Below are 18233 nucleotides of genomic sequence, written 5' to 3'. Positions count from 1 at the left end.
TGAGGTGGAAGTTCTTGCTCCACCACTCCTGAGTGGGAAGGGGGGCTGGGCAGGTGTGTAAAAATGCAGGCATGGCATCTATAAAGTGCCAGCCCTGGGTATGGGGAAGGCAGCATGTGTCAAGGAGCTCTTCAAAGAAGAGGTAAAATGAGAGCAGAGTCTTGATGTATGAGAAGAAATCTGATGCAGGAATGGGGCAAGAGAAGCTTCCTAGACAGAGAACAGTATATCTGATCAACTGCTGGGGATAAGAAGTGAGGCTAGAGAGGAAGCCAGGGGCTCAGATAGTAGAAGGTGCTAGGGAACTACTGAAGACTAGCAAGGCAGCAATAGAAGCAATTTTGTGTTATAGAAAGATAATTCTGACAGACACGTGACGGGTAGATTGATGGGGACAGGTGTGGTAGAGAAGGAAGAAGCTATATCACCTATGTTGAAATCATCCAGGTAAGAAATGAGAAAGACTTGAAAAATAAATAGGCCATGTTTGCATAAAACAAAGAAAAGGGAATATATTTAAGAAATCTTTTAGGATGTATTCCTTTTTTTAATCCTAAATTCACCAGTTAGGTAAATCACTGCCTAGGGAAGAAGCAGAGACAGGTTAAAAGGGTTACTTTAATGGAGCACTCTCTACAAAGAAACACTAGGAATAGGGAATAAATGATCCGAGCAACATTAATCTCAGGCAATTTGCAGTTCTTTCCTTTCCTTGGGGTCACTGCTCAACTCTGTGGGCTGTCTTAGTCCATTCAGGAGCTGCTATAACAAAATATCTTAGACTGGGTAATTTATAAACAATATAAATGTATTGTTCACAGTTCTGGAGGCTGGAAAGTGCAAGATCAAGATGCCAGCAGATTTAGCTTCTGGTGAGCGCTTGCTCTCTGCTTCAAAGATGGTGACTTCTTGCTGCATCCTCACAAGGCAGAAGGGGCAAACAGGTTCCCTGAAGCCTCTTTCATAAGGGTAATAATCACATTCACCAGGATGGAGCCTCATGACCTAATCACCTCCCCAGAGCGCTACCTCTTAATACTGGTACCTTGGGGGTTAGGTTTCAATATATGAAATTAAGGGCTGGGCACAAACATTCAGACCACAGCAGAGGCTCATCTAGTGCTAAGGCACTCTGGGTTAAGATGCTCTAATGTTATTGCCCGAATTGATTTCCATTGAGAGAACATGTGGATTGAATGGAAAAGTCCTCATTCAGGTCCAGCAGGTGTTACTGCTACTCCTGTGATCCTTTGGGGTTCACAGAAATCAATCTAATCCTCCAGTCTGGACCACATTGGGCTGGAGAAAGCTCACTGTGGTTGTCCAAGGTTCCACTACCTAAACACACACATAGTCATTTCCATTCTAGGGGACAAATGTCATTGAGGTTTTGCTGCTCCCTGGAACTTGGTCCAGAAGGTTAAGCCCAGGTCCCTTTCTCTGAGCCCCACCAACATTTTTGTTCTTTTTTCTCCTCCTCACAGCCAGGGGAATTATTTCCTAGACAATGAGTAAGAAAGCCTCATCTTCCTCATCATATGTGCTCTCAAATCTTTGCCCTAAATCATAAATCCTTTCTAGTTCCCCAAGGAGCTAGATTTTGGAAACTCAAAAGAATATGCTTTTTCCTGCTTTCTGATATCATACCCTTTCTTAGCGTAATGAATGTTAAACGGCCCAGTAGTTCAAATATCTGATAAAGAATGGGGAGAAAGAAAATAAATGGAAAAAGTTTTGGTTAATTTCAATTGTATAGCCTATGCATAGAATACGAATTACACAGGGCTAGAAACACATATATCTCACATTGTATCCCTACTACTCAGTGAAGTGTCTGGCACCTAGTAGCTCTCAGTAAGTGTGTAAGTGAGTAAATGAATACAAAAAGACAAAATCCCTGCCCTCATGAAGCTGACTCCCATTATTACTCCCATTATTGAGGAAGGTAACAATAAAACAAGATGAGAGCAAACTGATAATGTAAAAGAAATAAACAGGGTAGAGTGATACAGAGAATAATTGGATGATGGGTGAATGGAATGGGGGACAGAACTATTGATCTGATTGCTCTTTCCCTCAGAACAGCCCAACTCCCAAAAGTAAAAATTGAATTTTGAAAAAAGTAGACAGAAACAGTATAAGTTTAAATGTAAAAAGTCGTATCAAGAAAGCAAACACAGAATTGTAGTTAATATTTACAAAATCATTATGCAGACACACTATTACATGTAGACAGTTGTAGTTAAAACACCTTGGGTATTTCATTTCTAAAGTGAAGCTCCACAGGCACATTCTGTTTAAGGTTCTTTTCATTTTCTCAAAAGTTATATGCAATAGAGTGTGTAAGTTGTTTTAATAATAGTTCAGTTCTTTACGTCCATTGTAAAATGTCAAGCATGTTGATTCTTCAAAAGTTGCATTTCAGTTAGCAGAGAAAATAAAATGTCCCATTTCTCCTGAGAAAAGGATAACATTTTCTGATTGTTCAAACACTTTATGAAAGTATCATTTGACTCTATATTTTGACAGCTGCTTTGCATTTATCATTGGAAAGGCTCTTCATACGGCATCTTCCTTTTTTTTCCTTTTCCAGTCAAGAGGTGTTAATATTATTTTGGAATTATTCAAGTTTAAGGGAGTGATAAAGGGTTGCTCTTCAGGGGTTCTTAATAAACAACCAACCCCCTAACTTCTTACCTCTTTAAAAGGTTTTTTAGGGGAAAAAAAAGAAAGAAAAATGGTTTTGGACTATGAGCTCCTTGTTTTGAGAATCAGTACCATTTAGCCTCGTAGCATACAAATTTCACATTTTGCCTGGCATGTAGTAGGTGCTCAGGAAGTGTTTGCTGAGTTGAACTGGTTTGGGAAAAGGCAAGGGGTTACTATCCTTATTATTCAGATAGAGAAAGTGAGGCCCAAAGAACTAGAAGATGCATTTGTATTGTGCTTGGTACTTTACTGAACATACTCACCCAAGTTAGCTCATTTAAAAGTTGGTCCTCGCCACCATTACATGTAAAGTAGGAAGAGAAGAGTAATGATGTGTTTGACATATAGTGAATTAGTCACTGCTAGACTTCCCTCTGTACAGCAAGTCAGTCTCTGCTGCTAAAGGAAATCTAAAACCTAATGATTAAAAATCTCAAGTTTTTGGACTTGGTGGAAGGTAGGTTATTCTTCCAAGGACAAAAACAAAAAACAAACAAAAAACCCAGAAAATCTACAGGAACCTTTGGACTAAAAAAAAGTCCTATCATACATTAAAAAAAAAAGGCTCACATACACTATTGGTGGTAATGTAAGCTGGTCCTACTTTTATGGAGGAGAATTTATGAATATATACCAAAATTAAAATGAATGTAACTTTGAACTAGCTTTGATCAAGAAATTTAGGAATGTATTCACACTATAGACATACTAGCACAAGAGTGCAAAGATATATGAGGAAAAGGACGTAATGAATATATAAATGTTTACTGTGACATTGTTGGTAATAAGAAAACTTAAAACATTTTAGCGTGCAATAAATTGCTGGCCACACAAATTATAGGTTATGTGGGTAGTGATATTTTATGTAGATATTTGAAATAAAAGATTAATCTATGTATTGACATGAAAAGATGACCACAACATTAACACGTCAAAAATAAGCTGCTTAATAGTGTGATTTCCTTTGAGTAAAATCACTTACCACAGTATTAGTGACTGCTACCTCTTGAAGGTGAGATGGGCTATCTCTTACTTTAATCTCTTCCATAGTACTTGATTTTTTAAAAAGAAAATAGATTAGTTTTAAAATTCAAAAATTAAGAAGAAGCTGTTTAGTTCTGGCCACATAAAAACTTTTTTGTTGTTGTTTTTTAAAATCAAGAGTAAGTGGAACCCAGGAAATGATTAGCAATTGTTCTACTTCACCACAGTGCTTAGCACGGTGCTTGTGACATTGTTGGTGCTCAATAAATATTTTGAGAGAATGAGTGAGTAAGGATGACTCAACCTGGGCACTCTAGTAAAGTGAGATGGAAGGACGTAAGAACATTCAGATTTTCTAACCCTAAAATCCAAGCCAGTGAGTCAATGAAGACTTCATGATGACCACGTTGCTATGGTTGATTGATGTTAAAGAAAGACTGGCTACTCATCAAAACATAATGTGAGGGTCCTGTTTGCACTGGAAAAGGATTCTTGCTAAGCCCTGACCATGTTTTTTTTGAACATTTCTTATGGCATTGACCTGATGGTTTAGAGATCACGCAAGTTTTATGAAGAGGGAATCTGAGAGAGTGGCCAACTGGTCCAGTCCATTCACACACTGAACCTCCTCAGCAACATTCCCCACGTAAGAAATTCAGATTGACTGAAACCTGCTGGGACAATGCTTTCATTTTCTCCTGGGAAATGCTTTTCTTATCAGCTTGAACTACTAGAAAGTTCCTTATGGCATTGAACTAGAATCTGCCTTTTTATAAATTGTACCCATAAACAATGAATCTAAGCAGTTCTGCATAGTGGTTTAGAGAACAGGTTCTGGAATCACAGATCTGACTTGAACCCTAGCTTCTACACATAGGTGCTTTGTGACCCTTAGGCAAAGATTACTAACTCTCTAAACCTAAGTTTTTTCTTTTAGAAATGGGGATAATTACAGTTCCTATTTCATGGAATGGTTTTAAGAAGATCATAAATAAATATATGCAAACTGCTCATCACCACTCCTGACACAAAATGCTCAATAAATAATATCATTACACTTCTCTAGGCCTTTTTCACTAGGTATTTGACAGAAACAGGGAGGCAAGTAGTACAAAACAGCAGTTAAAGGATGAGGTATCTCTGTCGGTGGGCTGTGTGCCTAAGTACTTTGATTTCAGGTGACTCAAGCACCTTCTTTGTTTTGCTCACTAGAAACAAATTAGAAAACTCTCCAAGCAGGGGGAGAGATATTTCATACTATTAATCTGACAAAAACAAAAAGTTTGTACTTTCACAATTATAGACACTAACCTACAGAATACCTCATTCACCTTTGGGGGGGTGCAAGGAGATAGCTCCCTCTGGGGCTTCTCTCAAAACTTGTCTTCCCGGAGCTTCCTAACATTCAAATGGCTGTCAGGCAAAACACAAGTCTTCTCTAGCCATCCTGAAACATTTCTCATGGCTAATGACTACCTATCAGTCTGGAGTTGACTTTATATTATTACTCAAGACATAAATCATAAATCCTAAATGTATTCAGGAATGTATAGTTGAGCACAATGTATATATATCTTTACCATATAAATCTGTATTATACACCATATGAAATTCGGTAGACTAGGAGACTTAGGATCTCAGTTTACTCATCTATAAAATGGTTACAATGAATGGTTCTTAGACTATGTTTTAAGGACTTCTAGGACTGCACAGCAGTGCTGGGGGCTGCTTGACTTGGGCTTTAGGCTTCCATCTTGTTTCGAGTAGAGCAGCAATGTTTTAACAGATACCTCTCTTCTCATCAGCTCCCCTCAAACCATCCCTCTTGGAAGGGCAACCTAAACAGGACAAACCACGCCTTTCACTTTAGAAAAACATGAGCTGCTGAAAGAAATCTGTTGAAACAATATCACAAACAGCGCGCCTACTTGGCGAAAGCTTGGGTGCAGAGAAGGGGGAAGGGTTTATAGGAGAAGAATAGTGGGGTTATAGAGGGGCCATGTTCGACTGAAGAGGTGCCTTCTGAATCTCTGTGGAATGCACAGCTGTGGAGCCAGCTGCATCAACACAATCACAGTGTCCTGCGTGATGGGCTGTGACCTCCCTCTGTGGGGACAGCAGGGTGTCGGGGAAGGGAGACTGGACATGGAATCAGAAGACTTAGGAGTGAGTCTCGGTGCTGGGACAGGGAACCTCCTCTCTCTGAACTGCTATTTCCCTACTGAAAACCAAGAATAAACATACCCACCAGATCAGCTTCACAGGCATGTTGTATGGTTTAAAGAAAATGAGGTCTGCAAAGCATTTTGTAAATTAGAAAGCTCAACAAAGATATAAGTTGTATTCATTAGCCCATGAGATGTCTAAATGTGACCCTTAAATTCCAAAAAGCTTGCTAAGATCACGGTCCTAATATGTGAATATTAAAGGTTAGTGAACTATCAAATAAACGAGGTGTTTCATTATGTTCATACACTTTTTCTATATGTCAGTTATAAAAACCATTGTATCTGAGACCCTATGAAGAACTACATATGAAATTACAAAGACAGATCTAATTACATGTGAAGAAGTATATATATTATAAAGTCTAATTATATGTGATCTCAAAAAATATGACTATTCTTAAGGAACTACTGTAGTGGCAATTGATTTTTTAAATGTATACAGAAATATCAAAAGTTTTACAAAAATACCCAAAGTCCAGATCTCCATTTCACACTTCAACAAGTAGTGCATGCTTTACTCCTATTTTAGACTGTTGCATCTCAGAATTGAATGTTATGTGTCTCTGCTCACGTCATCCATGTAGCTCCACTTCCTAAGGAAAACCATCAACTTCTCTGGTTGGGGAGTTCTCTAGAAAAATCCGCTTCATTCTCCTCTGAGCGAGACAGATTCAGGACACTCATCACGGGATGGATCCAGGATGTAGTCTGTGTTACGTGACTTGAGAAGAACAAGAATGCAATTAGAATCTGAAAGACTGTCTTTCTACTCATCCATGCAAGTATTGATCCTGGTGACATTGCTTCTACCCCAGTAAAGTCCCTGTGAGAGGAAGCAGTTAGAACTAGATCCAAGAGTTTTAATAAGTTTTAGACACATTTTAAGTTTCAACGAAAACCATTTCTTTCTTTTTTCTTTGGTTAAAAAGGAATGTAGGTGAATGCAGCATCTCTAACTCCTTTCCTTTCAGTATCTGACATTCAGTCAGTCAGTAAGTCCAATGACTGCCTTCCTGTAACATCTCTGGAATCTGTTTCTTGCTCTCCTTTTTCAATGAAATAGTCTGGGTCACTGAAATGGTTTGCCTCCCTGCCTCTGTTCTAGTTCTAATTCATTCTCTTCTCCAGCCAAATAACTTTCTAAATGGCAAATCATACACTGTTACTCACTTGGTAAACATTCAATGAAATACTTTGTTTTTTTAGCTTCCTCAACAATACCTTTTTTTTTTTTTTTTTTTTTTGAGACAGAGTCCTGCTCTGTCACCTAGGCTGGAGTGCAGCCGCACAATCTCAGCTCACTGTAACCTCTGTCCCCTGGGATTCAAGGAATTCTCATACCTCAGCCTCCCAAGTAGCTAGGACTAAAGGTGCACGCTACCACACCTGGCTAATTTTTGTAATATTAGTAGAGACAGGGTTTCACCATATTGGCCAGGCTGGTCTGGAACTCTTGGGCTTAAGTGATCCACCCACTTTGGCCTCCCAAAGTGTTGGGATAACAGGCGTGAGCCACTGCACCCCACCAACAATATCTTCTTCCTTCCCATAATCCTTTCCCATGAGAAGTTAACTTTATTAATTCTAAAAAACCAAATATCCCTTAAGAATCCTCCAATCTGTGCCCATGGTCTTATCTCTTATTACATTAAATTATAAATGCTGGTTTATTTTTAGGCCTTCCTACTACATATAAAGCTCCTTAATGGCAGGAACTGTGTTTCTTATCTCTGAATTTGTGGGGCCTAACATGATCTCAGAACAGATGACCAGCATCCTGAAAAGTGTTTCAGGGAAATAACACAAACAGAGATGAGAAAGGAAGTACAAAAGATATTGGGTATGTCCAGTGGTGACACATCATGAAATCATGCTCTTAACCTGGTGGATGGTATTTCTTACACTTAGTGTCCTACTCCTAGCCTTTGGCTGGATGACTATACTAAATCCATCACCATCTTCCCATCTCCAAGTGCATGAATTAGGACGAGGATTTGATTCTTCTCCTTGGACACTGTTTCTAGCCCTGGTTTACCTCACTGCCTTCATCCATCCTAGATCAGTTTCCCTAGCCTTCGTCCTTCCCAAACTCAACCTGAGAAGCAGCACCGTGTCTTAGATCAAGTGCATCTGAAGGCCAGTACTTATAAAGATTACTTAAGATTGTGGATCTGAAAGTGCCTCCCTCCTACATTATAAAGTAACATTTTCCAAAGTATGTTCCCAAGAGTTTTAAATAAATGTTATGTGAAGAATAGCATGGCACAGTGGCTCATGCCTGTAATCCCAGTTACTGACTTGGGAGGCTAATATGGGAGGACGGCTGGAATTCAGAAGTTTGAGGCTGCAGTGAGGTATGATCCACTACATTCCATCCTGGGTGACAAAACAAGACCCTGTCTCAATCAATCAATCAATCAACCAATTAATCAATGTTATGTTAAGAATATAATTCTACAGTCAAATAAGTTTGACATAATTGAATAGGTTTCTTTACTATAGGATTTCCCAGAGACTTTAATGTGCTAATGTGCTATATGCTAATGTGCTCTATGAGTCTCCAAGACTATGAAATATTACTCAAAGTAACATATCTCTGGGCCGGGCGCGGTGGCTCAAGCCTGTAATCCCAGCACTTTGGGAGGCCGAGATGGGCGGATCACGAGGTCAGGAGATTGAGACCATCCTGGCTAACTAACACGGTGAAACCCCATCTCTACTAAAAAATACAAAAAACTAGCCGGGCGTGGTGGCGGGCACCTGTAGTCCCAGCTACTCGGGAGGCTGAGGCAGGAGAATGGCATAAACCCGGGAGGCAGAGCTTGCAGTGAGCTGAGATCCGGCCACTGCACTCCAGCCTGGGCGACAGAGCGAGACTCTGTCTCAAAACAAACAAACAAACAAACAAACAAAAAAACATATCTCTGTTAACAAACACAGGGCTAGTGTTCCATAGAACACAATTTGGGAACTATCACAAAAATGCATCACTTTATTGGCCACTGATTACAATACTGAAAATGTTAGGTAGTACAAATGGTAAGTTCCACTGTTATTATTGGTTTGGTTTGTTTTCAATCCTATACTACACATTTTGTTCATGTCCCCACTACACAAATTGTTCAGCTCCTCTGTTTAAATATTAAAAATGTATCTTTTCATGGAAGAAGATTACTAGTGGTTTTATGATGGCATAAAAAGGGTTCCAGTTCTTTAAGAATCAAGGTGAAAGTGACAAGGCCCAGGCATCTTCATCGTTTCAAAACCTGAGAGTGTGGTTTAGTGTACAAGGAATCATTATTCTCTTGACAATAATCCACATTACTAATATCCCTTTAAAATGGTTTAATGGAATTTCTTATTATGGAGGCCAAATTTACTAAAGCATTTGATTCGGCACAGGTTAACTTCATTTCAAGGCCTTTATAAAGCTGGAAAGCTGCCTAACTTGAAAGTGGTTTAAAGAAATACTAATGAGTGTAACATGAGAGGGCTGGAATGCCACTGCAAGGTGAAATGAGGACACATCGCCCTGTTCAAAGTATGTGTTTAAAACTAAAAGGGAAAAGCTTGATGAGACAGCTTTGCTTATTTTAAAATATTGGTATATATTTTAATACTTTGTTTATCAGCACATATTACTCCAAAGAAGAGACGATAATTTAAATCACTTAAATTTCTTCCTCTCCTTTGAAGTTCCATAATTGGAGGAGATGGGAAGGAAGAAAAACAGGAGCGATTACCCGAGGGTAAGTTCAGGTAGTATGCTTTGCTATTTGACTTTTTATAAATAACATTCTCATGCCTGAAATGTTACAACTGTCCATATATGAACATTCCATTAAATTGCTAATTTAAAATAATCAGAAGGAAAATGTCTAAGAAAAAAACGTAGTTACAGACTCTGAACGGTGAATATCAGAAAGTTCTACCAGATGGTCATCCTTGCCAGTAACCTTCATTAAGCGCTTTTTAATCAACAAATCAACATCTGCTCTTACTCCAAATACAAAAGTAATAAAAAAAATTTGATTAACTTTATAACTTGATTAATCTTGTATTTACAGTATTTTTGTATATGCGTAAAAACACACATGCACACACCTAAGCATCAAATACGCAATTACAACAGCTACTCACTAGAAGAAATAAAACTAAAGCAACAGAGAAATGTGTTCTGTGCTTCAAGCACACGTTTCAGACCTGGGTCTTTGTTAAAAATGTCCAGAACCAATGGGACACAGTGCTTCTGAAACTCAGGTAATGCATGTGAAGTGCCTGGCAGACAGGAGACATTCAATAAATAATTACAGCTAGTTTTATTGTTAATTAGGGATTTCTGATTATTGTAAGAAAAACTTGGAATTCTTCCTATGATGCTGGAAGGGGGCCATTTGTGTGTATACCATTCAATTTTCTGTCCTAGTGAGCACGGTGGCTAAAGAGCTTTGACATAATCGGTATGATGAGATAATCCCAGATTTACTGGCTTGGAGAACATTCTAGTATTAAAAACATTTCCTCTGTGATTTGTGTGCTTGGTAATTCAGCTGATAAGAGAGAGAATAAATCAGCCCTGTTGACTCTGTTTAATTAATAAAGACCCCATGGTTCATAAAGGGAGATGTTGCTACTTAGTATAAAAAATTTAGAGGTTTGGAAAATAAATGAAGCTTACTATGGAACATGAAAAATTTCCATTTGAACATACAGTACCTCTGGCAAATTCTCCTAAAGAGACAGTGCATCTGACCTGATTTGGAGAGCAGTTAACAGCACTTCAGATATATTTGAAAATCTCAAAAGCATAATACTATTTGCCTCTGAATGGTTGCCAAATCCGTTGTTGGAAAACAATAATATTCGATTTGGGAAGATAACAGTATTGTGTGTTTTAAAAAATAATATTAGTAAACTGAAAGACACATTTTAGAGCTTATTAAAAAACCTAAGAGAACATGCTTTATTTTATTGGCATAGAAATGTAAGTGAATTATTTAAATCCCATTATAATTACCCTCCTTATGTTTCTTACCTCCTAGTTAAAGGAGCAAAATGTTTTCTTTCAAAATAAAAATTAGGACAACCTGTTAAACAGAAAGGGTTTAAAGACAAAAAGGACACTTGTTCTGTAGAAATTCATTCTTACAACAGTCTGTGATGATGAAAGACATTCTTTTGTTAATCTTCCATCATAGATAGCACTATTTATACATCATTGTGAATTTGCATATACTATTTTATCATGTTTAAGATAAAGCTGTGGAATAAAGAGCCAAAAGTAATTAACTTCCAGTGTCATTTTTGGGGGGAGAGGTGATAATTGTATGTATATAGTATTTATATAAACCAGAAAACAAAGACAAATAAGTAACTATATGTTAATATAATTTGTTTCAGGCACCAGTAACTTTGAATCACTGGAAAATTTTACAACTGGGCATAAACTGCAAGTAGTAATGACATCAAAAGCTTTATACTTAAAAACTAATCCCAATTGAAAACAAATGAGAAGGTAGGAACACAAGGTGAGCCTTGTCAATAAGATTATTAAAAAGTAACCAAACCATGATAAAGCAGCATATAATCTTATATAAATACTGGTTATGAGAATAATTACAAATTAGTAATGGGAAGTATTTATTCTAAAATACGTTTCAGAGAAAATTGCAGGCATTTTGTTCCCATTGGTATATAAGGAGTATCCTCTTACATAATTTTGGAAATATGCCACTAAAATCAAAATAAATATTTCTCATTAGTGAACTTTGTAAATATCACGGAACACTTTGAGCATTTTTTAATTAGGCATTTGGAAATCCAGTGAGGCTCTGATCAAATATTAGCAGGATCTCATCCAAATCTTTGCAGTCGAGAGGCCAAATTTTATTTTTATTATATATTTATGGTAATTGCTATTAAAAATCATTTATCTTTTAAAATCTTAAATTCCAATTAATTAAAAAAATATTTAGGTCTGAGATATCAAATTATATTATAAGAATCTAAAGCTATTGTAATATATTACTTATGTATAACATTGGAAAAAACTGTTGTCACTAGACTTGTAAAACATAAACACTGAGAAGAAAATTCCTGAGGAAAAAGTACGGAAAATATTAATTACATTTTTTCAAATAATATCCACAGGCTGGATTTCTGTATAGGGCTAAAACATGCCAGGTACAAAGCCAATATAATGAATTTTTCAAAGAAGGAAACAACTCTGTAGTGACAGAGTACAGCCCTGAGTAACTCTTAAAAATTAAAAAAAAAAACTCTTAAAAATTGATCATAATGGGACAAACAAAACAGAAAAAAACAAAGAACATGCCCTACTGACACTGATACCTATACATTGAATTATTAGATACTAACAATTATATAGGATTGTATAGTTGGTATATTTGTACTTTCTCATATACCTGTTGACAGCATCCACCAAAAATTTATGTTCTCCATTCCATGCCATAGAGTTGCTGCCAGGTGGCAGCTGCCTAGGCAGAGACCACACTTCCCAGCTCTCCTCACATCTTTACGTGAGCATGTGATTAGTTCATGTCAATAGAAGGTAACAGAATTGTTTATCTTTTGTGGGTCAGGGATTTTTAAGAAGCTGGAATGCCTTCTCTACTCTCATTCATCATCCACTAACTGAATGTAGAGGACTCTGAGGCCATCGGGGAGGGCAGAGACATGAAATGGGAGGAGCCTGGGTCTCAACATCACCACTTGAAGAAAAGCTACACCCATCAACCAGGAATCCCTGCATTGATTTGTGAGTATTAAGCCACTGAAAGCAGATGATTTGTTATTGCAGTTAGCATCACTCTAGATCACTGTCAAGCAAGATGAGAATATTTCAAGAGGAAGCTATCACTATTACTTTCTCAATAAATATATGTACAACTTCTGTAAACTAAAAGCCTATCTTTCTAAAATACAGAAAATAAGTAATAACTATATATTTTCATGCTACTTTAAATATCAATAATCAAGACTGTCAGAACATAGATTAACGAATACTAAATTTAATTGGAAACAAGTTCATAAGACCACTGTCAACATTTCCATATTAAATTCCTACTGCGAGAAGTGCATAAAATGTAGAAGCTACTTTAATTTTTAGTGTTCTTATTAAAATAGAATTACATTACAAGCCATACAGGTGTTCACTTAATTTAATCAACAAAAGAAGTTTAATAAACATCTGACTAAACATTTTCTTAATTAACAAATTTAAAACCTTAAAAAAACTAAAATTTAAAACATATTTCAACTAATTTATATTGATTCTAATATTATGTTTATCTATCAAAGTTAAAATGACTACACCTCAAATTTTAAATATAAGCAAATATATTATACTACAGAATGATTTGTAAAAATCACAGAGTTGGAAGGGACTTTGAGAGGCTTCTTATGAGACCATCTCTAATGTCTTGAGGTATTTTGTCAGTATTACTGACTCCATCATGTATAAATGCTAAAGCCACTTGAGAGTGAGTGTTACAAAGAAAAGCCTTCCATTATGATGAAAATTATAGGATAAAAATATGCCATCAACCTCTATAGTTTTCTCATGAACTTTTAAATATTGATTGTTTCTAATAGTGCCACCTTAGACTTGTGACTAAATGGAATTAACTGTATTTTAGGACCTTAGCATATATTAAAGGCAAGAAAGAATTACATTCTTATTTTCTATATGAGGAATCTGATACTAAGAAAGGTGAAATAACTTATTCCAGGTCATAAAACTAATGCATGTTAGAGCTGGGATCTAGATCCAAATCTGACTTCTGAGAATTTAACCATTATATTAACCTCCTCACTGAGGTTGTTTTCTGGGTTGGTGTCAGTAACAATATATAGGGAGGCTCTGGAATGGATTAAGTGACCATCTGAAAGGGGTTCTTGAGCTTTACACGGTAAAATTAATTAAAGATGTATTGACTAGTTCATTGATTATAAAATGAAATGTCTAAAGGTATTTTATACACACACACACACACACACACACACACACATATATTTTAAAGTACTTGCCATATGATATGGTTTGGCTCTGTGTACCCACCCAAATCTCATCTTGAATTGTAATCTCCATGTGTCAAGGGAGGGACCTGTAATCCCCATGTATCAAGGGAGGGAGGTGATTGGATGATGGGGACAGTTTCTTTCACACTGTTCTTGTGATACTGAGTTCTTACAAGATCAGATGGTTTAATAAGCATCTGGCATTTCCTCTGGTTGCACTTCTCACTCCTGCTGCCTTGTGAAGAAGATGCTTGCTTCCCCTTCTGCCATGATTGTAAGTTTCAGGAGGCCTCCCCAGCCATGTGGAACTGTGAGTCAATTAAAGCTTCTTTGTTTATAAATTACCCAGTCTCAGGTGATATCTTTATAGCAGTGTGAAAACAAACTAATATACCATGAAATGCATAAGAATTGTTATCTGAATGACCATCAATTAAAAGTACTTGTATGAAGCCTGAGTCAGAGGCTTTGTGCCAGCAGTCATATTTTTTACATCATGTAGCAACAAATTCTTCATATATCTATTTTTGTCTAATAGGCTGTTAGTTTCTGGAGGGTAGGGAAGGGTCCTACTCATCTTTATAGCCCCAGTGTCAGGCTCACAGAAAGGGAGGTCCATAAATGTTTGGTGCATGGATACATTCCACGGATGTAATACTATTGTTATATCACTGGGTAAAAATACTCAAAAGTGGTAGACAAGCTTACTTATAATGGGGGATCAGATAAAGCAATCTTCAGATGTGGTAGTCCAGTGTACCGTCCTAAATTATTAAGAAATATGCATAAATAATTGATCATTATTAAAATAAGACTTAAATAGCTCCAAAGTCACCAAATAACCAGCACTACTAGTCCTTCTCACCAATATTCTCATATCCAAGTAACTTCCAAAGGTCTACTCATACATTTGGTTTTAAGTAACAGTTGAATCACTGTGATAATTCAAACCATTTTGACTAGTTTATTTTCTATATAGCTGGAGTTATATGTCAATCTACTCAAATTCCAGGTTTTGTTAAAATTATTTACATCAAACAAATACTATTTTTAGCTAAGCAAACCTTGTTTTAACTATTAGAGTATATAACTTTACTAAAGACAAATAAATATGATGGTAAGTGGCCTGTCTAACAGCTCACCCTTCCCTTCGGTCCCTAAACTGTAGAAGTGATTTTACCAGACTGGAATTTTTAGTCTTTGGAATGATGAGAATGCAGCCAAAGCCATGTTTCTAGGCACCAGATACCCAACAGAGGGATGGAGATTTTCATAGAGGTACCTGCTTAATACCAATGCTAAGTAACAAAGTGCAGGTGTGATCAAAGAAGACCTCTGGCCCTCTTAATATTGAGATCATTCATTTGATAGACATGTTCAGGTATGTGGCAGCTGGGTAAGACTTTACATCAGGTAAGCATTTTGTACTTTACAATATTCTTTGATACCAATTTCCCAATTTGCTTTTCATATAAATCCCACAGACCTTATTTTCTCTACAGTTTTTACAATTGGTGAAACTGAGGCTCAGAGTATCAAAGCCCTGTCTGAGGTCACACAGCAGTGTGACCACTACCCTCCCCCCTCTACTTCTAACTCCCTGTAATCATTTTCTACTGCAGTAACCAATTTCCACACATTTAATGGCCTAAAATGACATAAATTTACTATCTTCTAGTTGTGTAATTCAGAAGTCCCACACAGGTCTTATTGTTCTGGAGGCTCTAGGGGAGAATTTGTTTCTTTGCTGTTCCAGGCCACTCACATTCCTTGGCTTATGGCTCCCAACTTCAAAGCCAGCAACATAATATATCCTGAATTCTGCTTCCACTGTCATATCTCTTTCTGACTCTTTTCTTCTGCCTCCCTCTTCCACTGTTAAGGAGTCATGTGATTGGACCCATTTGGATAATCCAGAATTAGCTCCCTGTTTTAAGGTTAGTTGATTAGCAACCTTAATTCTACCTGCAACTTTAATGCTCCTTTACCATGTGACCTAGTATATTCACACTTACAGGTGCTGGGGAATAGGATGTGAACATTTTTGAGGGCCATTATTCTGCCTACCCTATTCTTCCCTTAAGCTGCTTCTTCCCCTAAGACTAGGGCCTAATGGAAAACTGATTGGGATCAACTTTTGCAATTTGCCTAAAACTTGCTAAACGTTTAGCATGAGAAGTTTTATATATATATATGACACTATAATAAATATAATCTACTGAATGAAGAAAAAAAGTTGCTAGGGACCTTATGAAAAGTAGTTTTTGGGAGAAGCAACTATATGGACTGAACTAAATTCATATGTTGAATCTCCAATCCCCAGCGTGACTGTATTTGGAGACTGGATCTCTACAGAGATAATTAGGGTTAGATGAGGTTGTAGGGTTGGCAGGACACTGGTCTGATGGAACTGGTGTCCTTGTAAGAAGAGACACCAGAGATATCTCTCTCTGTGTGTACAAAGAGAAGAGGCCAGGTGAGGACACAGCCAGAGGTAGGCATCTAGAAGCCAGGAAGAGAATCTCACCAGAAACTAACCCTGATGGCACCTTGATCTTGGGACTTCTGTGAGAAAATACATTTCTGTTGTTTAAGCCATGTCTGTGGTGGTTTATTATGGCAGCCCTAACAGACTAATATAGCAACCAAATTTTGAAGGGAAAGAGTTTGACAAAAAGTATTTGTTAGTAAATCTAAATAAAGGGTCCTGGCAGCAAAGAAAATTACATACCTTCCAAATAAAAGAATTAACTCTCAGAAAGGTTACGAGCTTCCAAAGTACTTTATGAAACCCCAAATAATTTATTTTAATATCTCGATGAAATGTGAAAAAAAACATGCTTCATGCCTATGTTATACCTGTCATCGGTTAAACGAGGGGGAAAAAGGGCTTTGATGCTGAATATTTAGGTCTAGATGTTCCTTTTATTTTAGTGGGCTTTGCCATTCTGAATAACCCAAGCCAGTTGCCTGGTCTTTCATTTCATGATGATTTCTCACACAGTACTTCATATTCCTACATATCTTTGTAGGTATTTACAGAAAATCCCAAGCAAGCTGTCTCAGGTTCATGATCACCGCAACATCTCTGCTTCTGTCACAGGGCTTTTGACTGGCCAGAGAGTGGCACAGGTGTAGGTTTTGGTTACTGGTTTCCATCTGCAGTTGTACAAATATTGTCATTTTAAATTCCTCCATTGGCAAGTAACAATAGTATAAAATAAGGAAGGGGACAGGGAACTAACAGCTGATAAACACTCATTATGTGCAAGGTATTTTGCTAGGTGCTTTTTACCCCAAATTTCACTCAATTCTCAAAACAATCTGGGGAGACAGATACAAATTATTATCCTTGTTTTTGTATGAGAATAGAGGGTAGAGAGTATTGAAATAACACCACCAAGGTCACACTCAAAAGTGGTTGCATAAACATTAGAAGTTAGCTCTGTCTGATTACTAAAGTGCTTATTTTTTCCCCCATCAATTGCTTCCGCAGACTGCCAACAACAGTATTCATTCAATAAATATTTATCATCCCTACAAATACCAGGCCCTGTGCTAGGTAATGAATATTCTCAACCAGTTGTCACATGGATGGTTACCGCTTTAAAGTGCAGTCTAGTTAATTTCAACACTTTACAACTCATTCACAGCTAAGAAGTGTTTGGTGGCAAAATATTTAAAAAGGTTCATATTTCATCTTTTAAGTCCTTTGTTGGTTTCTTCATTGTAGCCTCATTAAGAATAAAATGCCCAGAATTCTTATACAGGCAAAAGAGAATGAGGAGCTTACACATATTCTCCTTATCTAGTCTGAAGTCAGTTGCATAGAAATTGCCCTGACACCTCATGCAGTGAGCCTTAGATCTTACTAATTTGTCAGTAGACATTTCCTCATTCACAGAAAATGAATCAAAGCCCCCAAATTAATGAGATCTTCAGAAGAAGGGTGTTAGGCAGTGTCCACTAAAAGCAAAAATAAGCCAGGTGCTTGCTCATGCCTGTAATCCCAGCACTTTGGGAGGCTGAGGTGGGTGGATCACCTGAGGTCAGGAGTTCAAGACCAGCCTGGCCAACATGGTGAAACCCCGTCTCTACTAAAAATACAAAAATTAGCCAGGTGTGATGGTGGGTGTCTGTAATCCCAGCTACTTGGGAAGCTGAGGTGGGAGAATCACCTGAGCCCAGGAGGCAGAGGTTGCCGTGAGCCGAGACTGAGCCATTGCACTCCAGCCTGGGTGACAGAGCAGGACTTCATCTCAAAAAAAAAAA

At 37.4% G+C, this 18233-nt stretch overlaps 1 protein-coding gene across 1 annotated transcript in view; it reads right to left on the bottom strand.

Moving 5' to 3' along the window:
- Positions 1 to 2138: 2138 nt before the first annotated feature.
- The window catches only part of LOC108512769 (syntaxin-binding protein 4), a gene marked incomplete at its 5' end in the record, with an annotated part of 96880 nt that continues 80785 nt past the window's right edge, over positions 2139 to 18233 (bottom strand). Inside the window, one exon of the mRNA XM_017848160.1 lies at positions 2139 to 6642. Within this exon, the coding sequence (XP_017703649.1) occupies positions 6528 to 6642 (115 nt within the window). The remainder of the gene's footprint in view (positions 6643 to 18233) is intronic.

The sequence above is a fragment of the Rhinopithecus bieti genome, unplaced genomic scaffold (assembly GCF_001698545.2).
Source record: "Rhinopithecus bieti isolate Rb0 unplaced genomic scaffold, ASM169854v2 scaffold_30785, whole genome shotgun sequence".
Taxonomy (NCBI): domain Eukaryota; kingdom Metazoa; phylum Chordata; class Mammalia; order Primates; family Cercopithecidae; genus Rhinopithecus; species Rhinopithecus bieti.
This window is presented reverse-complemented; position numbering and strand designations above follow the sequence as displayed.